The sequence below is a fragment of the Dissoconium aciculare genome (assembly GCF_010015565.1).
Source record: "Dissoconium aciculare CBS 342.82 unplaced genomic scaffold K489scaffold_2, whole genome shotgun sequence".
In the NCBI taxonomy this organism is placed as follows: Eukaryota; Fungi; Ascomycota; class Dothideomycetes; order Mycosphaerellales; family Dissoconiaceae; genus Dissoconium; species Dissoconium aciculare.
This window is the reverse complement of record NW_022984952.1, coordinates 2075923-2096046: the sequence shown is the minus strand read 5'-3', so window position 1 is coordinate 2096046 and position 20124 is coordinate 2075923. Positions and strand designations below refer to the sequence as shown.

The following is a 20124-nucleotide window of genomic DNA, read 5'->3' as shown; positions in this document are numbered from 1 at the left end:
TTTGCGCGGTGTGAACTCGTTGCGATACAGAAAAGTTGATTATATTACTTGATGATGAAAGGGACAACTGAAGAATGGACCCAGTAGCGCATGAAGTGGCCGAGAGTCGCCTCTTGTATGGATCGCTAGTGCATTCCGTTTTGTGGTGAATCGCACATCGGCACAATGTAACGTGCTTAAGTCCGCTGCGTCCCGGAGGAAAAATCCCGAAAACGGCCCTTTCTGCAGTATGACGAGATGGCTGAGCGACTACCGACGAGATCATTATCTCATTGGACACTTATGCTGTGCCGCTAGTAGATGGAGCGCGATTCAACGGATCAGCCGTTGGCACAAAACCAATGTTCGCATTATTCTGCCGTCCATCTCACGCACAACCGAGCAGCATGCGTAATTTCGTCATGATAGATTTATTTTTGATATTGTCTCGAAGAAATAGATACCAGGAAATCGGCGCTACTTGCTATGCGGCACGACACTTGCCTCAGCCAACGAACATAAAAATCTCGAGGGGTTTGACATTTTGCACAAGTCTTTGCTGTAGATGCACTAGATTCACAATAAGACAAAGGGCATCATGTCTTGTTCGGTTGCGCCTTACAAGGGCACAGTGGAAACAAGCATTGGCCAGCAAAGCTACCAAGAAAAGACACGAACCTTGGAAGGAGTTGGAGGGCTCCACATCGGCGCCGACTCTGCAACAATCTCCGATGTCTTGGGGTCTTTGCTTGGTGTTCTGTAGTGATTGAATGTAGCATTACTAAGGATCGTCAAGAAAATTCACTATTCGGCATGAAAGATGTTCGATGGTTCAATCGGCCTTTATGCATCCTTATACCCATGGTGCAGGGTCACCATCGCCACGCGCCGCAAGACCCGCATTTCCCACGTGTGACACGCGCAGTGTACACGCATCGGCTGAGCACTCTGAAGGCTTAGTAAAAACGCCGTCTCTGATGACTTCGTCTTGTCCAACGTAAGAGGGTCCGGTGACATGTTACTCAGCAGCGACAAACAATATCTGATGAGTCATCGGAATGCCCCATTCGATTCGACCGATGCCTGTTTGGTTCACGGGAGCCAAAACCAAATTTTACTCCCTTCTCGCCCTGGGGTGTGCGTTCAGTCACGAGCATTGTGCGCCTGTCTTGCTTAGCTGTCTCATTAAACACATCATTCGCGAGATCCGTATTTGCGCTATCTGATTACCTTGTGTTCCACAATATGACAGTTTGCAATTCCCTGAAAAGCGCCTCGTATGGACTCTTCTCAACGCGGCTATGCTCTCTCGACTATTTAGAAGCTGCAGAGAAGACTAGTCTGCCGCTGCAACTTGAAAACGACATGTCTCCTTTTGTCGGCATATTTCACATGTCGCCGATTGCGATACCCTCTCCGTGGGACATCGCTAGCTTGAAGCATTTGTGAGAAAATTTCCTCGCTCGCCGGCCCGAACGACGAGAGAAGCAAGGAAAGTTTGAGCTACTGCAGAAAGCAACATGAATTTGCGCGAGCCCTGACGCAGAGCTTCAATGCGCGAGAGGGAATTTCTCGTCACCACGCCCTCTCCGGCATGTTCGCAGTCATAATTATCGCTGGTAGTCTAAATCGGACTCTACCCAAACAAAATACGCACTGGAGTCTGCGCTGGATTTGAAGATCGGGCTTCGTAAATTGCTATTTCCATTTTCTTTTACTGAGTACATGAGAGCAGCTCCCGCTTCCAGTAAACAAGCGTCGCACCGGATAAACCAAATATTCGGACCGTGCATGGGACACACTCGCCGCGAATGATAACAAGCAGATAACAGTGAACGATGTCACAGACAGATCCTGAGACCGAATACGGGAAATCTGCAAAAGCACACGTATCGCGCGGTTTGCCAAGTGAGCAGAAATTCTCATTCTTTCCCAAATTGCTCCGTGGGTCAGGCAGTTCTACCCTTCGGGCCTAACGCACGAGCAGCAGTGACACAAGAAGCTGTCAGAATCTTGCGGTAATATCGATCACTGATCAGCTTCTCCGAACCAACGAAGATTCCTCGACTGTATTCCCCGGACCGTCTGTTTACATTGGCGTCTCCTTCATGTTCGTGAATTGTGCTATCATTTTCTCATGGATGGCCATTAGGCGGGCTCCAAGCTCCTCTTCCGAGTTCGTGTCCTCTGCCGGACCCGCTGGATGATTCTCCATGCTGATAGATGTGTTGTCTGGCCGTGAGATGGATGGCAGACGTTGGCTGGGCAAGGCTGACGGGGTAGGCAGATGATCTGAGGTCTCATCAGTTCCTCTCGACTGCTCGGACGAGGGTCGGTCTGGAATGTCTTCATCGGTGTCATACACGAACAAGCTGGACGAGCCCTCATCAGTCCTTCTCGACTGTCCAGATGAGGATCGGTCCCACAGCTCTTCATCAGTGTCGTATATGAACGAGCTACATGGGCCCCCATCCTATAGTAATGGGGGGTATGAGCGCACGATTGTTCCTGCTATCGCGCCTGTCTGCGTGGTCCTGCGCCTGAAGTGGGGTTGAACTGGCGTCAGCAGGATGGCTACATTAGCATCGACGACTCCGAGGATGCCCTCATCTTCAGGATCGTCATCTTCGAAATTAGAAGCAACATGCGCGTTCAAGAACTACTTTTGTAGTCCCTGCATCCAGTCGTCTGCTCTGGCGGTACGGGGACACCCTGCCCCAATCTTTGCGATGACATCGAGAAGGCCTGCACAATACACCCGGACGCGGGACAATCTCGCAAATCGTCTTATTGACACTTGAACGTACCTGTCAAGGCATATCTGTCTCAAGATCCCGCAAGGTGAACACTCAGGTGGTTGGAAGGTCTCGCCATCTCGAAGAAGCATCCGCCAAATGGACGTGACAAATGTCTACTCAACGCTTGCCGATTAGTTTATACTAGCTCATCAAGAGAGCTTCGACGGCGAACCGAAGCACACTTCGAGGAGGCCGCCGCGACTATCAATACGTTATTGCCCCTATTATCGCCATTCTACAAGTGTACAGCCGAGTCTGGTGAGATGCCGTTCATCGTCCACGTCTTGATCGATCCCTTCGTCGGGACCCCAACGCGCTCGACAACGATGATGACGACGGCCCACTTGTGGAACTGGCCGAGTATGTGATCACGTCTATGCTATTGACTCTCACAGCAGTCGGGGCGAAGGAGACGCGTTAAGCGCAGCGAGACATCGCGAGGATTGCAGCTCATCCAGCGATTCAAGCTGCTGGGTTTGACTGGGAAGGCGCCAACGGATGCTTCCCAAGGGCTCATAGCGATGGTGAGGCATCCTACAGACGCCTCCGAATCAGAAAATACTTTGCCATGTCATGCTAGTCCACAGAACCGGTCAGCCTTTCTTTGATGACGGACAAGATATTCTTCCTCTGTTCGTCATCCCCACCTACCTTTACCAAAGATCCTCGCCTGTGCAAACTGCCGGCTCCTCTATTGACATGCTTGAAGTTGTCTAATAAACCAATCGCTTGTAATATATCGTAGTGAAGGGCCCAATGGGTTTTCAAACCACACTTGGGCCTTGACAAGAAGGATCGAGTAAAGCTGAGGATGTACCTTGCGGAAATGCGGATGGATCCCCGGCCGTCAGCCCTGAAGTTGAAGACGGCTCGGGGGCGTGCATTGAATAGAACGCGGGAGCCGAGTCATGAGTCCAATCGCTTCTCCACATTTTGGCGAACGGGCAGGTGAGCCGCTTCGTCGCGCGCGCCCATGTGAATGACAGAGCTTCCCCAAGCTTGCCCAGCCCGCGTGTTCATTCATCCGTTGTCCGTCATTGTTCATCTCATCCTTCGCCTCACTCACTTTCTCATCATCCTTCACTCTTCCGCCAATCTCCGACACATCATCTGCCCGATACAACAGTGTGAGCCATTTGATTGGATTCTCACTGCTGCTGAAGGGTCAGCGATTCCAGTTCTACCATTATAAAATCGTCTTCATCAATCAATTGTTCGTATCACCCGATTTCGTCTTACTAGAGAGCCAGGCCTACCTTCTTTGGTGCTCTCGTCGTTCATCATACATTTTCTCGCTCTTTCTGATCGTCAATGACCACTGCGTACGCCCGAGGTCATTGATTTGAGAAGAAAAGCACTTCACATTACTCATTAAATTGCTCCTACTCTTTATTGCCTCCCACCTTCTACTTCCTCGTTAAATCCAACCGTCTGCTTGTCATTTTTCTTACGCTCATCTCTAACATCCTCCGACCATGGCAGACAGTCCTTCAGACGCGCCGATTGAACTCGACGCACCCGACAGGTCGCACGCGCGCCAGTGCTTAGGCTACGCGCCACGAGTCGACAAATAATCGAAATCGTTTTCTTGCTAGTCGCGTGTCGCCGAGCCCGTCATACATATTATTATATCCAAGCTTAGGTGGATAAGGAAGCTGGCGTCGCGCTCGTTCCAAAGCTGTCGCTGTTTGATATCACAGACGCGACTGTGATTACACAAAGCAAAATGGAGGACTACGACCTAGGTTTTCGCAAGAGCCCCGACACAGGCGCTCCACGCGGATCAGCTGCGCCACGTTCATCAAATCGCGATCGGGACGATTACAGAAGTTCCGACCCATACCGTGATCGCCGACGTTCGCCAGGTACGCTTTGCACAAGTCAAATCCGATGAATGTGATACTGACTTGGACAGATCGACGCCGTGGGGGTGACAGAGATCGTAGGCGATCGCGTTCGCCTGCTCCAATTGACCGCTATCAACCCGATCGAGTTCGTGATGACTTCGGCTACAATCGAGGTCGCGATGAGCCTCACGGAAGACGACGCTCATCACCACCACCAATCGACCGCTACGTCCCGGGTAGTTCGGAACCGCCCGCACTGCTTGCCAACCCGCTTCCCGATCCGATGGGATTAGAATTCCAGGTCGGATTCACTTGGTTCGCCGAGTGGTGGCGAACAGAGCAACGCATCAAGGACGAGAAAGAGCGGATGAAACAAGGAAAGCCTCCACCACGACTGAAAGGCGAGCGCGAGACAAGAGAACAGAGAGATGCGGAGCGCCCGAAAATCCAGGCTGCCTACGATCAGTACAAAGAAAATCTCCAAAAGAAACAGGCGCAAACGTTCGTCCATTTGCATAAAAATGAGGATTGGTTTCGGGAGCGCTATGTACCAGAGGCGCGAAGTGCTTTCCGAGCCAAGTTGAGAGACTACCGCAAAGGGCTCTATGCTCAATGGGAACAAGATCTCACCACGGGTGTGTTCGATGAATTCACGCTCGAAGGCATCTACAAATCCGAATCAAACGGCCTGGGCGGTATTCTTGAGCGAGAGGAAGGTGAGGCTTCAGCAGCTGCGGAAGTTTTGGGTGTTGGCGACCTGCTCCCATCGAAGGGAGGAGATCTGCGGGACCCAGTTGCGCTGCAGTCGACTTTACTCATCAAGACCATTGCTCCCACCGTGACACGCGAAAGGTTCGAAGCCTTCGCGAAGGAGCATTTGGGAGAAGATGCGGGTGGTTTCAGACACTTATCCCTGTCTGATCCGAATCCACTGAAGAAGTGCCATCGCATGGGCTGGATCATCCTCCATCCAGATACGGAGAATGACGAAATGACCGATGCGCCCTCAAAGCGACCCGGGTCTGAGAATGAAGATGGTGAGGATGGGGAGGATGAGGCTCCCAAGGCTGATACTTCGAAGACGAGTGTAAGCGAGAGAGCTCTGGAGAAGATCAACGGGAAGACGATTGAAGACCCTGAGCGAGGAAGCTTTACAGTACATTGCGGTGTTCATCGTCCTCCGGAAGCACCAAGGAAGAAGGCCCTCTGGGACCTGTTCTCCGCTCCTGAACGCATAGCCCGCGATCTTGAACTCGCTGTCCGACTTGTGCGACGACTAGACAACGAACTGGGAGACGAGTGCTTTGGTGTCGCCAAGGTTGAGGAGCGCGTGCATGACCTCTCAGAACGAGGCATGCTCAAACCCGAGATCGAGGCCAAGAATGATTCACATGACATGGATGTCGAGGCCGAAGAGGGCGAAGAAGAGGAAGGAATGATCGACGAAGACGAAACGGACGACGATGAGCTTTGCAGCAAAAAGAAGAAGCTAGATCTTCTCGTGGAGTACTTGCGAAGGGTGTACAACTTTTGTTTCTTCTGCGTGTTCGAATCCGACTCGATACACGAACTGCAGCGCAAATGTCCTGGTGGGCACTTGCGTCGACCACGGGCGAGCCTCACCTCGGCAGCGAAGGAGACTGCTCGTGCCAGCGCTCAAGGCGAGCCTTTCCCATTGAAGAAGGGCAAGGATGGCAAGACTGACGGTGCTGAGGATGATGGTATGGAGGTGGAGCCGGAAAGTCCCACGGACGAAAAGAAATCGGCTCTGCGACCCAGCATGAAGGTCACACAGCAGCTACAGCGGGCTTTCAATTGGGTGAGGACTTTTGAAGAGAAGGTTCTGCAGATACTGGAGCCTGACAACGTCAACTTGCGCAAACTTGGAGGCACACCAACTGAGGAAGGGGTTGAGAAGGAGCTCTCCAAGGTAAGATTCTCTTTCATTTGGTTGAGAAGGGATGACTGCTAATATCTCTTTCTTGCAGTACATGCTTCAAGAGGATGCCAACAAATTTCGATGCAAGGTACCCGACTGTGTCAAGCTGTTCAAGACCTTTGACTTCTGGCGCAAACACGTAGAGAAGCGCCACACGGAGTGGTTTGAGCAAATTCGTGCGGAAGTCGAGCTAGTCAACACTTACGTCCTCGATCCGGCGCACATTGCACCTAGTAGGAGTGATGCGAATTCGAATGGGCACTTCCCACTCAACAACCACGCGCCATCAGGCACGCCTCGCGGCTTCCAACTGAATCAGCAGTTCCCGATGAGCTTTCACATACCGCCCATGGCCGGCATGCCAGCCATGTTCCCTGCAAATGGGATGCCTGGCGCGTGGGCCGCGAACCCTGCCATGGCAGGTGGCATCGGTCCTATGCGTACCGGCGCACGCAACAATGGCATGAACGGTGGCTATCGCATGCCCGGACCATACGCTCGTAACGGGCGTGGGAGGATGCCGTCGATGAGTGGCAGTCGTCCAGGCGCTGGTGTTGGGGAAGGATTGGTTGGACCATCCGAAGCAGTAGCCGGGCGAAGTCTGCGGAGTTATGAGGATTTGGACGCCGACAAAGGTCAGGGCACGGGCGAATTGAATTATTAAAGATTGTATGTGAAGGGATATTTGGGAAGCTTTGTTATTATTACAAATTGTAAGACACAAAAAGCGATTGGGGGAGGAGAAGCAAGGCCCTGGGCACGCCGGGGAGTTGTTTGCTGAGATTGCGTGCTGGCGGATGAGCCGGCGGCAATTGTAAAATGAAGTTTCACGATCTTTGCGTGTGCTTAACAACAGTGTTGTAGTAACCCATCACGCCTCCGTTCTGCGTCACCGCCTGGATATGATATGAATGTCAGGGAGAGAAGGGCATATTGTTGTTGTTGTTCTTTGCTGCCGTGAGCGGTCAAGGGGATTGACGTCGCTCCTGTCGTTCATGCAGACACCCGGTCGGCGAGACGATCGCTACAGTGCAGATGGAGAGGGATCCGCCCATGCAAAGTTCTCGTGAAGATTTCAAATTCTTGCGACTCGATCGATAACAAATGGAGCATGGCGAGCCACCTTCATCACGATCAGGGCGGTGCCGCCCACATTTGATGCTAGGTTCCGGAAGGGATGCACCGGCCCGATAATTATCCCGCGCACCTGGTCCACGAATTCCCTATTCTGTCCATATGTTCGACACGCCTCGGCACGTACCCGACCGGGATGCACGCATGCGTGTGGTGTCACGAAGATACACCTATCTCATCATTAGGTGGTGTCGTAGATGGGATACCATGCTGGCGGCACCGCACACGAAATTTCCTGGTGGTGTATGTGCGGGAGTTCCGATCCGCGACGACAGAGAGGGCGCCCGACGCGTGCGACGGTCCGCCGACAACTCTTCGTAGATAGCGAGTCTGACGCCTCGTGCAGCATTAGCTCGAGCGCAGCGAATCACATCTCGGAGAGTGCATAAGAGCCGGCCTCAAGAAGCACCTTCCTAGACTGTGAGGAACCACCCTGGGCAGCTGCATCCGGTCTGAGCTGTGTTTCCACACACGAATGGGCGTCTATCTCGTCAGCACTATGATGTCGTTTATCCTCTTTTCATCGCAGGTGCAGTCAGCAAAGGTACAGCACAGTACTGTACAACGTACATTGCCGGGATTCCTCTGGGCGATCACTGTTGTCCGCCCAAGTACTGTACAGTACCGGTGTCTGTGCGACGTGTACCGTAGGTGGGTGTGTCACTCGCGTTACACGACGCATTCGCTGGCGGAGGGAAAAAAAGTGGACTTTGTACCACCTCAGATGTTGTGTTTCCTTTCCCGTGAAGGGGGCGGCGCTGGACACGCTTTCATCATCTGCGCCCCGTTCAGGGTGGCCGCTCATCATGACAAGACATAAGAAGGAGGAAGGTCCGCCACTGCTGCATATATGCTCCATGATCTGCACACGCCGTGGTTATTCTTCTCTTCTGACTGCGTGAGCCCGCTACCCACGACTCCGATCCAAATATAAGGCTCAGGAAAGGGCTCCCAATACCACACATCCTCGTCGCCTATGTATCGAAGTCTCTTCGTGCACGTCAACGCCGAGCTACAACCGGCCGTGACCAGCATCAATCGTCAAGCACCACCCCAGCCATCCCAGTAGACAGTCGCATCGAAGTCGTATCGTGGCGCGGTACCTCTCTCTTTCTTGCGTAGGATCAACCTTGGTCGATGTCACTCAATCACCTGGTCATCCATCGTTGCAACAAAGGTTCACTTCAAACTTCGAGCGTCACGAATATATCGTTGAGAGTTACCCGAGCCTCCACCTGGCTGGGTATTCTTGAACGGCTCGCAGGAGATAAGCCACACCATGTCGATCGATCCTCGAAGTGAAGACGACCTCTATCTATCACAGGTATTCTGGCCGATCACTCACTCGAGGACTCCTACTAATTGACTTTTCAGATATTCCCTCAATTCAGCAGGCAACACAACGAAAGAAGCACGCACCACCCATCAACGCAAAGCAAACGAAGAATCCCGAGTGTCACTCCTCATATGAGATCCGGTCAAATCTCTGCTCAATCTCAACAAGAATACCTTGACACCGACTCTGTCCGTGCACTCATCAGACCGCAAGATGATCCGGTGTGGACTGGAAGGCTAGAAACACATAGCGGTCACTTGATGAATGACTTTCGTCTTGCGAGCACTGTGATCAGTCAGCCCAGCGAGATATCGCTAGCAGCGTCATCTTCGGAATTTTATACGAACTATCACACTTTCCAGCCGCTAAGTGCCAGTACACAAGAAGGCAGCTCGGTAAGATCTGGTGGTCCTGTCCAATTGGGATACATGGGCTCAGACATCCTCGGGTCAGACAGTCCCCTGCCCCTGGATCATTTCGGGACCTCTCAAGAATATCGAGCCATGGCCGGTACAGGTCCCTTCTCCGACACGCAATCTCAAAGGCCACGGGGCTTGGCAGCGGATGTGGACCGCCATCAGCCGAAAGGGAAAGCACATCGCGCTCGAGGCAGGTCTCCTGTCATTTGTGCTATCTGCGGCGTCCAATCGAGGAATCGATCTGATGCGAAGTAAGTCTGGTCGACTTTCGAATCGAGCACAACAGCATTCTCACACAGTCAATACAGAAAACATAGCCAAGTCCACAATCGAGATTACGTCTGCGAGATACCAGGATGCAAGCGTAATGTGCACGGATTTGGAAACGTTCACGACCTGGAGCGTCACAAGAAGGGTGTTCATAGCATGCACGGAGGAGCCGGGTGGAGATGTTCGATCTGTGTACGTGCCGCTCCAGCCGAGAAGAAAGTTCCCAGGTTTTGGAGCAGAAAGGACAACATGAAGGCCCATATCATAAGGATGCACCAATCCGAGCTGCAATCGGCGCAAAATCCAGATCGAGTCATCGAAAAGATAGTTCAAGAGTAAGTCATCAATCACAGGATTTCCTGAGGTTAAACTAAGGAATTGCAGATCCCGCGTCGAGGCGCCCTCCAACAACGACCCTGATACAACCAAATCTGCTGGTATGTCGGAAACGACTATGCAGACCGATGCAATATCCGACGACGAGGATGGTTCTGCTGACACCAGCAGTGTCGTGTCACCAGCTTTGGCCGATCATCCCGGGCACGATGACACGCTCATGTTCATGCCTATCAACCTTCCCAATCAAGAGATGTCATGGCCGAGCGCTGCTCATCCGTTCCAAAATGTGAATCCGTCCGAGACTGTTGAACCCACAAGGGACTTTGCAATGTCCACTGGTGACACACAAACACAGCGGATGGAGCCAGCAAACGAAATACTTGATCCCGACAACTACGATCCTTCACTCACGATGCAAATCGATACGGTGAACAGTTCTTCCTCTGATCATTCCCATGGTGCCATCCAGCATTCTCCTACGTTGAATGACGTCAAAAGAGCATCACCGGCGTCAATGCAGAATGCACACATCTGCTCCCGTCCGGAATGCAGGAAAGGGTTCCCACGTGCTTGCGAGCTCAGGAAACATGTCCGGCGCCATACAAAACCATACTTCTGCACATTTCATGATTGCTCAAAACAACTTGGCAGCCGTGATGACTGGAGGCGGCATGAGTCAACGCAACACTTCCTAAGTTCCAGATGGCTCTGTCGCCATCCGCTTCCCGACGGAGTTTCATCATGCGGTCATCACATCTTCATTGACCCTCAGCAATTGCGCATACACCTTCAAGGTATGCACGCAATCCACGGCGTCGACACTCTCTCGCAATTGCAACACAGGTACCACCTGGGCCGAGAAGGAAACTACAGCTTCTGGTGTGGCTTTTGCTCGGGCGTGATTCAACAAGACGACGATTTTGAAGGTATGCTTCGGCCGTGGGAGGCTCGCTGCTCTCATATCGCCAGTCACTTTGACAAGGAGCATAGAACTATCGATGATTGGGTCGACGTTGATACTGGAGTGCCGAGAAGGGACTGCCGGGACAGATCCTCAGAGACTCATGAACCAAGCGGCGATGAAGATATGAATGGAAGAGGATCAAGCTTATACCCTACAAATCATGTTGCGTCTTCGGGGACGCTGCCATCCGGGACCAGCGGCTTGGACTCCATGGACGAGTTTGATAGGATGGTGGGCTGGTTTCACTAAGATAGATGTATGTAGACAGAATCGTACATGCAGTGAACCTTCAAAGGAGGTTCCATTCCCGCTTCACTGCTTGGCTTGATATCATGCGAATTTTCAAAGTGATCCCATACATGTCGGGATGCGCGACAACCTTGGAACTCATGATATTTCTACAGTAGATGTTTGTGCAGTGATTATATGCATAAACATGAGCGGCATTTGCACATGACGATATCGGCCTCGGTAATGGATGGGGTTGAGCTAAAGGGGGTCTGGGCGAGTTTGATGTCATCTGCAGGCTGGAGAAATCGGTGTGCATGATGACAACTTCTCACATAAGACGTCGGATTATCACGAGCGGACAACTACACTCAGCTGGGCAACCTGGGGTAAATCCTGCAGTACTGTACTTAGTGCCATTGTTCACATCCGTCCATCAGCTTTTGCACGAGTCGTTTGTTCTCTCGTCTGTAAGCTCACTCGTCGCGCCTTACTTTGCCTGTTTGCGTGCACTACCTCCGGTCGCTACTCAAACCAGCTGCCATTCGCGAGCGTCAGAGACATCCGGACGCAGACCAAATCGTCCAACTCTCTCCCCGCATTCACGCCATCATGTCTTCCTACGAAGCCCTGAAGGTATGATAGAGCACTTGGAGCAGATGTACCACTGATGTGCTGACAACAAGGCCAGAACTCATTCGAGAATGTCATCCTCGACCCGAAGAACAAGGCGCCGCTCGTGATCCTCAAGGCCATCCGTAACGGTATCGTCTATGGCGCAAAGATTCGATTCCCCCATGCCTTGGTCATGGTCTTCTTGTTCCGCTCCGGCACACTCCAACAGAAGATCAAAGCGATCTTCAAAGCGACCCGACAACATGCGACCAATCTCGCCAAATTCGCCTTTCTCTACAAGAGCAGCATGCTTGCCCTTCGCACCAGCAACGGCGGCAAGCCCGCCGCTGCACACAGCTTCCTTGCGGGTCTGCTAGGCGGCTACGTCGTCTTCGGTCAGGGAGAGAATGCAAAGAGCAATGTCAGCCAACAGATCGTCATCTATCTCTTTGCGCGTGTGGCGCTAGCTTTGGCTTCGTTGGCGGTGCAGCCGCCTGGAGAGAACACCCTTGTCGGAGGAACATACGGTCCGCACGGTGGTATTGGTCTTTTGAGACTCTCGCCGGAGAACACTGAGCTGCTTAAGAAGTACAGCTGGCCGGCGTTCGCCAGTCTGAGCTGGGCCGGTGTCATGTGGCTGTTCGAGACTTACCCTGAGACGCTGCAGCCCAGCCTCCGGGCGTCCATGGTGTACATTTACGACAATGCCGAGAAGTGGAATGGTGCTCGCAACTTCCTCTGGCACAACGAATAGACCCAAGAATGGGAAGACGCGAGGTCGGTTCATGGAGCAGCGCGGCGTTTGGGCGTTTGATTTGAAGGATGCAAGACGGGTTGCTTCCCTCTATTCGCATATTTCGGAATGTTCGGGTGAGGCTAGATTGGCATTGAATCGAGTATGCTAGATTAGTGGAGCATATACAGTGACATATCTTATCCTTGAACATAAGGCTGAAGCCTCTCGCTGAAGTTTCCATCGTGGACAGAAACGGAAGCCGATCACAACGAACACTGACAGAAGGACAAGACCGACCGCACACGATGGCTCGAGAATATTACGAGAATATTACTGAATTACTGAAGGCGCTCACTTCCGTCCAATCCCCACTATGGAAACACCTTTCAGCGCATACGGCTTGCTCGGCGCCATCTTCTTGCACTCCTCAATCACCAAATTTCTCAAGTCCTCCCTCTCCTTCTCGGAAAAGTCTTTGAGCAGCGACACCATCTGCGGCGTATTCGTGAGGACAGTGTCTCCCACGGTCTCGTGTGATTCGAACGGCCAGGAGGTGGCGACCTCAAAAGCCTCAACCTCGCGAAATCCGGCTTTCTCCAGCTCGTTGCGCACGCCTGACGTGTTGGTCCACGCCTCAGGCAGGGTGGGGAATTCCTTGTCAGGCCGGATTTTTGCTGCCAAACGCATCAACTGCAGCCATTGCATCTGGCCGTCCCACGATGAGACCGTGAGGGCCCCGTCTGGTTTCAGCACCCGCAGGCTTTCAGTCAGACACTTTTGTGGGTTACTGGTAAGGAAGAAAACCCAGCCCGCCAATACGTGGCTGATGGAGCTGTCGGAGATGGGACTGAGGTCTGTAGAGTCCATCACGGTCGTGTCGACGCGCTTCCATGGCGAGGAAGGATCCTTGCTCACTTCGGCAGACTGGGTGGTGCGGACGGCATCAATCATGCTCTCTGCATAGTCGGTGCAGGAGAGCTTGCAGTCAAACGGTATCTCGCTGCCGTATTGGGAGATGATTGTCGACATGATGGAGCCCGGCCCGCTACCATTGTCCAGGATGGCGGTCGCCTCGGCAAGGGGATGCATGGCGTTTATTCCTTGCAGCATCTTGCCGATCACGGGACTGCTGATGTTCGAGGTGGTTTTTGCGTAGGATTTGGCTGCCACCGCCCACTCCTCTCCCTTGTCTTTTGATCGACCGAGTCAGTACATCGTCCCTTGTCAAAATTCATCCGGATTAGATACGTACTGTCATGAAGTTGAACCATTTTTGCAGCTGATGTGTTTGATAGTGGTTGATTGTAGTACGGAAGTTGATGTCTTCGAGTTATTTCGAGAAACGAGAGGATTATATATACTGAACGAACCAACATTTTGCGTCATTGTGCTTTCTGTCCTCCTGGACGAGCGGGTCTTTGTTGTGGTTCGTGACTCGCTCGGAAACATATTCGGGAAGATTTCGTAGTTCCGGGGACAATATCTGTCAATCATTACTAAGCTCACATGTTACAGCCCCTGCTAGCTCACGACTAGGATGCTGTCCTTCATAGACCATGGTCGAGAATGCATTCCGACAGTCGGTCATGGCGACAGATCTTGTGAATCAATGAAAGTTCGTGAAATTCATTTTGCGTTGTCTTCGCGGAGGATTGACGACGTACGTCGCTGCCGTACACACAACTTCACATGGCGTCACCGCAACTTTGAGTATCCCGGTCTTGGTGCAAGCGACTGATCCGATGTCTACCATTGCAAATGAATGATGTGCGACATAGCGTACACTGAGACACAGCGATCGTGAACTTCGCCTCCAACGAGCATCACGCAGAGACCAAGGTTGGTACATGAACAGGCAAAGTGATGTTGTCATTCTGAGCTCGGGCCCTGGCTCGTCACATCGGTGAACCGATCGATCGTGACAGCCCACTGCAAGGAACCAATGTCCCTTGCTTTCGAGGTTGGCGCCACGATGGGAACCTCCGCGATTATCACACGCGCATGTTATCTGATCCGTCAGATTTCCCAGCCTCATCAGTAGAGATCTATGACGCTGATGTTGTCGACGTGACGATACCTCCTGATCAGCGTCGCAATGGTAGGCTCGCATATCCCTTTTGTGACGTGCTGGAGTTGAAATGGTAGCGGGTGAACTGTGTATCTCATATGAGATACATGCGCGCATACCATACATTGAGTTCCTCGGGATTTTCTCAGGACATTAACATCTTTCAGCGAAGCCATTGTGCTTATCATGCCGTCCAAGGATAAGTACACAGACCCGAAGCTCAGAGATGAGATCAAGGAAGAAACCCAGCAGTCCGACAAGGGTGGTGCGCCCGGACAGTGGTCAGCGCGTAAAGCACAATTCATGGCCCAGGAGTACAAGCGGCGTGGAGGCGGATATAAAGAGGAAAAGGACGAGTCTCAGAAGAATCTCGAAAAGTGGACCGACGAGGACTGGCAGACTAAAAACGGCAGCGGCAACGCCAAGAACGAAGATGGCACGCAGCAAAGATACCTTCCAAAGAAAGCTTGGGATAATATGACTGAAGAAGAAAAAGAAATGACTAATGCGAAGAAGGAAGAAGGCAGTCAGGAAGGCAAGCAGTATGTGCCGAATACCGACAAAGCCAAGTCAAGTCGGAAGAAAGCCGCAAAGAAAGACGACGAAGATGAGGATGAGGATGAGGATGAAGACGAGCAGGAAGGTAGAGGCGAAAATGAAGATGAGGAGGAGCATGAGGAAGACGACGATGAGAATGCAGAAGACGACCATCATGAAGATGACGAGGGTGACGATGACGATGACGGTGAGGATGACGATAGCAAAGCAAAGTCATCCCCGAAGAAGCGCAAGGCCGCGCCGCCGAAGCACGACTCCAAGAAGCAGAAGAAAGATTCGAGCGACTCTTCGAAGAAAACCATTGGTTCCAAGCATATGCCAGCGGACGAGCCGGCTCCGCGGGGATCGAAAGATCGCCTCCCCAAGAAAGGTCAAAAGATCACATGGAAGGCGATGCCGGGTTATGTCGATGGAGAGGTCGTCGAGGTCTTACACAGGGACAAGAACGTCGACGGCAAGTCGGTCAAGGCGGGCGAGGATGATCCCAAGCTCGTGCTGAAATCGGCCTCCAGTGGAAAGGTGAGCATGATGATTCGCAAATGGCATCCCTCGAGATCGCGGTTGCTAATAGATCAAACAGATTTGTATCCACAAGCCCGATGCGTGCTTCTACGACTGATGCGAGGCAAAGCTTTGATTGTACGTGAAATAGTGATTTTGATAGTACATCAAGTGCAGTGCTATTGTGCCTGACGATCCTCTGAAGCACGTCGTGAGGTAGATATAACCTACTCTTGATCCGTCTAATACAATGCATATTTTCCTCACGACTTAACGCAACCATCGGAAACCTATTATTACAGTACTTGGGGATAGGCTGGCACTCAACGCACTTCACATACCCGTTCTTTTGACACGCGTGTACCTGAGCTTAGTGTTTCAGTCCTGAATCGACGAGCCTCCGTCAAGCCGTGCCACGCGTTCCTTACTCGATGAAAGGCTCTACAGACGGATACCGGTTCACGCGGTATGCAGGTGTGTAGGACTTCACTCGGTGTAAGGGTTCGGAGATAATATGCGTCTGTTGAAGGATGACAAGCATTTCTAGCTCCGATGCACGATCAAGATGGCTGTGGAGATCCGCAAGCAGCCGCTTCGAGGCGTCAACACCTAAATGTATGTAACCATGACGTTTTGATTTATTGCGACAATTAGCGGCACGGAATGATTATTGCCCTCAGTCTTTCGCCGACGCGTCTATGACAATGAGAACGTACATCTTCGTTCATTAAAAGATTCCGGTCTCATCTCGATTGATTTTTGTTCTCTCCAGGTTCATCGAGTATCGTGTAACATATCTTATCTTGCATAAGCCGAGATCCACTGCATTGATCATCCAGGAACCGCTGATAAAGACATCATTGTGACGTCAATCCCGAATTTCTGAGAACTCGACAGTCGCGTCGCGGTCGCGCTTCAATGAATCGCGAAGATGTCAACATCTCGTACGCGGAGCGAGAGAGCAGTCCGGTCAGGTTTCATGATTATGATCCGAATGACACTGTGAGCAAGAAGTACCAGGATCTACACCAGAGACAAGCCGAAGAGGAACAAGCTGCCGATCGCGAGGAGGCCGAAGAAGTCGAACGCAATGGCTCGGTCTCATCGGCCTCTACAGCCGACGATGGACAATCGAATCGTCGCGGACGACCAGATCATGTTTCGCGGACGACCACGCAAAGTTCGGGCAGAATGGAGGAAATGGTCATGAATTATCTGGACCGCCATCCGACCGCCGCTAAGCGCATTCATGACCATCGATTACAGCATTCCAGGACTGTAGGCAGCATGAAGGCTGCTGTTGCCAAGGGAGAGCTTCCCCCGTTTGGTGATGGCAAGCCTTACCCTCCTCCTCTTCCCGACAAGGACGAGTATGTTGTGGAGTTTGATGGTGATGATGACCCAATGTAAGCTGCATCACTGCAAATGATAGATGGCAACTTCTAACCATCCCAGGCATCCGCAAAATTGGCCCAGAGTAACGAAGCTGTACATCAGCGCCATCCTCATATTCAACGCGTTCAATGCTAGTTTCGCGAGTGCCATCTTCAGTGCCGCATCCCCATTCATCGGACAAGAGTTTGGCACCAGTCGAGAAGTCTTGGTTTTGGGAACGTCTCTCTACTTGCTCGGGTATGCCTTCGGACCGATCATCTTCGCTCCGATATCCGAATTATATGGACGACGAATCCCTATCATAGGCTCCGCGTTTGCTTTCGGCGTTTTCAACATTGGCGTAGCCATCGCTAAGGACATACAAACTGTCATGGTGTGTCGCTTCTTTGTCGGGCTCGCTGGTAGTTGCCCGTTGACAATTGTCGCCGCTATTTTCACCGATCTGTACAGCAATCATTTTCGTGGAGCCGCCGTGGCCACCTTTGGCGCCACAGTCATTTGTGGACCTCTGTTGGCGCCTTCCCTTGGAGGCTTCATCGCCAAGTCATACCTCGGATGGCGATTCACAGCCTACATCCCAGCGTTCCTAGGCTTCGCCGCCGCAACTCTGGCACTCCTCTTTCAAAAGGAAACATATGGACCTGTGATCCTTGTCAGCAAAGCAGCTGACCTCCGCCGTCGAACACAGAACTGGGGAATCCGCGCACGTCAAGAGGAAGTCGAGGTTGACTTCAAAGAGCTCGTTTCGCAAAATCTGTCACGCCCTCTCAGGATCTTATTCACGGAGCCGATCGTTCTCCTTGTGACGCTTTATTCTTCGTTTCTGTACGCGCTGCTCTACACAAGTCTGACGGCATTTCAACTGGTGTTTGCCGGGGTTCACGGTTTCGGTCCTGGTAACGACGGCCTACCTTACTACGGCGTCTTGATAGGTGCATTGATGGGCTATGGACTGCTCCTTCTCGACGTGCCGCGATATGCAAAGAGACTGACGGCGAATGACAACGTACCGGTGCCAGAATGGAGACTACCGCCTATGATGGTGGGTGGCATTGTGTTCGCAATCGGGTAAGTTGCAAGCATCATCTTGTGTGTATCGAGTGACGCTGACTCTTCCGTCGCAGTTTGTTCGGTTTCGGTTGGAGCGGACAGTACAACACTGTCCACTGGATCGTTCCCACAGTCTTCGGTGGGCTGATAGGTTTCGGTATTTACCTGACCTTCCTCAATTCGTTGAACTACATCATCGATGCGTACCTTGCCTTCGCCGCATCTGCGATCGCCGCAAACACCATCATGCGAAGTCTTCTTGCTGCGGCGTTTCCGCTATTCGCCAGCTACATGTTCCAGGGTAAGTCGCGTCTAAGGAGGCTCGAGGGCCGATCTATACTAATCACTAGGCAGGCATCGGAATCAATTGGGGCATGACACTACTCGGATGTATTGCGGTGTTGTTCATCCCCTCACCATTCTTGTTCTACCGCTACGGAAAGAAGATCCGCGCCAAATCCAAGTTTGCCCCAGCAATCGACGTCGAGAAGGATGAGAAGGAAGAAGGCAAGGGTTCGGGAGATGAGGAGGCCGGCGAGAGTGGCTCCAACGAGAAGAAGGAGGAGTAAACGACTTGGCGATGAAGTAAAAGCATATGAAAGCGGTTGCATCGAGGACGGAGTCACAATACAAATTTTTATGATACACTAATGTCTTTGGAAGTACATAATACAATACACAGCTGTTTGGATATCATCGAAATCGTGTCTGCAAATGAGATTCTCCTGGCTTTGCAAATGCAAGCCGTGCAAGAGAAAAGCGCGATCGATAGTCTCTCGGTATGGCTTTAGTTTCGCTGTGCTTTGAGCTTCCTCACATTGACCAACGCAGTCTCCATGAGGATCTTGTCGTACTGAAGGTGCAACCACTGTATCTTCGCATCCATCGGTCCTTGAACAGGCTGTCCTTCTTTCCCGGGAAGAGTCAGCGCATTGAAGAAAACGCTCTTCAAGCCAAACTCGGCAACACCTTCGTTACGCTTGACATCGACCGTCAATTCGAACAAGCCATCAGACTCCCGCGGTTCCCGAATGCGCGGCGAATCACCACATCGGACCATGATCGAGCGATCCGTCTTCGCAACAACCTCGAAATGATCAACCAGGCGCTGCCCCACTTCGTACGAACTCTCTGCCAATTCCTCCGTACTCCACAAATTATCCGCCGTCTCCTTGCTCTTATACTTCTGCTCTAGATAGCGGCGCTGAAACGCAAATCCCCATCCACTCCAGACTCCCGCGCAGAACGCCTGAACCAGTTTCCCATCCTCCTGTAGTAATTCTGGCCGTATCTTTTCCAGTGGGACCCTGCGTAAGCAAAGGTCTTGTGTCACGGGCGAGTCGTTGGGGTTGTGCCGGGTGAAGAGCGTTGATTGGAAGATGTAGTCGTCGCGGGGTACGTCGACGATGGTGCATTTGCGCGTCCAGAGGGCGTAGCCGGCGCTGGCGCCGAGGGTCGTGTAGCCGGTTAGGCGGAATACATTTCTTATGAGAACCATCTTGATGTGTATAGGTGTCAGATCTTGTTGGGACCGCAGCGCTTGAGCTCTGGGCGCAACGCAGCTTTGTAAATCAGCTTCGCTTCAGCCTCGGTGCTTGTGACAAGGGTACAACCCCAAGTTCAACCCTAACGTGCGTTATCAAGGGATGCAGGCATCGAATGTTTGCAGCAGCAGAAAATGAATGGTCTCGGTGGGCAGGTCATGGTGGTTCCGGTCGGCTCGCTGTAAAATTGACTTTTATGGTCACCACGAAGATCCCGGAGAGACCGTGTATGCTTGTGACGCGTGTGGTAGACACGAAAGTGCGACGAAGGCCAGGAACTCAAAGATCAGAATATGAGAAGCCAGCGTTCAAGCTTGGATGGCCTCCGCGAGATAGCGATGGCTACGATCAAAGCTCGCAGTACAGCAATTATGGAACACAGATGTCGGCAATGGATCTCGATG

At 52.0% G+C, this 20124-nt stretch overlaps 8 protein-coding genes across 8 annotated transcripts; 5 read left to right on the top strand and 3 right to left on the bottom strand.

The window, feature by feature from the left end:
• Positions 1 to 2068: 2068 nt before the first annotated feature.
• On the bottom strand, positions 2069 to 2715 carry K489DRAFT_367786 (uncharacterized protein; the record flags this gene model as incomplete). Its single annotated transcript, XM_033602889.1, has 3 exons — positions 2069 to 2452; positions 2480 to 2604; positions 2643 to 2715. The coding sequence occupies 3 exons, from the start codon at positions 2713 to 2715 to the stop codon at positions 2069 to 2071; spliced, it is 582 nt and encodes a 193-aa protein (XP_033463631.1).
• A 1952-nt stretch (positions 2716 to 4667) lies between these two features.
• Positions 4668 to 7227, top strand: K489DRAFT_312046 (uncharacterized protein; the record flags this gene model as incomplete). Its single annotated transcript, XM_033600828.1, has 2 exons — positions 4668 to 6554; positions 6613 to 7227. The coding sequence occupies 2 exons, from the start codon at positions 4668 to 4670 to the stop codon at positions 7225 to 7227; spliced, it is 2502 nt and encodes an 833-aa protein (XP_033463630.1).
• Positions 7228 to 8747: 1520 nt separating this feature from the next.
• Positions 8748 to 10258, top strand: K489DRAFT_120454 (uncharacterized protein). The gene is made up of 3 exons (XM_033598962.1): positions 8748 to 9021; positions 9072 to 9703; positions 9761 to 10258. Exons 1-3 carry the CDS (start codon positions 8977 to 8979, stop codon positions 10059 to 10061), a joined length of 978 nt encoding a protein of 325 aa, XP_033463629.1. The 5' UTR covers positions 8748 to 8976; the 3' UTR covers positions 10062 to 10258.
• A 1607-nt stretch (positions 10259 to 11865) lies between these two features.
• On the top strand, positions 11866 to 12622 carry K489DRAFT_386879 (peroxisomal membrane protein 4; the record flags this gene model as incomplete). The annotated part of the gene is made up of 2 exons (XM_033606268.1): positions 11866 to 11889; positions 11945 to 12622. 2 exons carry the CDS (start codon positions 11866 to 11868, stop codon positions 12620 to 12622), a joined length of 702 nt encoding a protein of 233 aa, XP_033463628.1.
• Positions 12623 to 12812: 190 nt separating this feature from the next.
• K489DRAFT_332683 (S-adenosyl-L-methionine-dependent methyltransferase) lies at positions 12813 to 13792 on the bottom strand. The gene has a single exon (XM_033602163.1). The coding sequence runs from the start codon at positions 13712 to 13714 to the stop codon at positions 12956 to 12958; it is 759 nt and encodes a 252-aa protein (XP_033463627.1). The 5' UTR covers positions 13715 to 13792; the 3' UTR covers positions 12813 to 12955.
• A 1066-nt stretch (positions 13793 to 14858) lies between these two features.
• K489DRAFT_407313 (uncharacterized protein) lies at positions 14859 to 15849 on the top strand (the record flags this gene model as incomplete). Its single annotated transcript, XM_033607352.1, has 2 exons — positions 14859 to 15749; positions 15811 to 15849. 2 exons carry the CDS (start codon positions 14859 to 14861, stop codon positions 15847 to 15849), a joined length of 930 nt encoding a protein of 309 aa, XP_033463626.1.
• Positions 15850 to 16249: 400 nt separating this feature from the next.
• On the top strand, positions 16250 to 18854 carry K489DRAFT_120345 (MFS general substrate transporter). Its single transcript, XM_033598960.1, has 4 exons — positions 16250 to 17137; positions 17187 to 18194; positions 18251 to 18477; positions 18531 to 18854. The coding sequence occupies exons 1-4, from the start codon at positions 16650 to 16652 to the stop codon at positions 18743 to 18745; spliced, it is 1938 nt and encodes a 645-aa protein (XP_033463625.1). The 5' UTR covers positions 16250 to 16649; the 3' UTR covers positions 18746 to 18854.
• A 109-nt stretch (positions 18855 to 18963) lies between these two features.
• On the bottom strand, positions 18964 to 19674 carry K489DRAFT_312825 (uncharacterized protein; the record flags this gene model as incomplete). Its single annotated transcript, XM_033600891.1, has 1 exon — positions 18964 to 19674. The coding sequence occupies one exon, from the start codon at positions 19672 to 19674 to the stop codon at positions 18964 to 18966; it is 711 nt and encodes a 236-aa protein (XP_033463624.1).
• Positions 19675 to 20124: the final 450 nt, after the last annotated feature.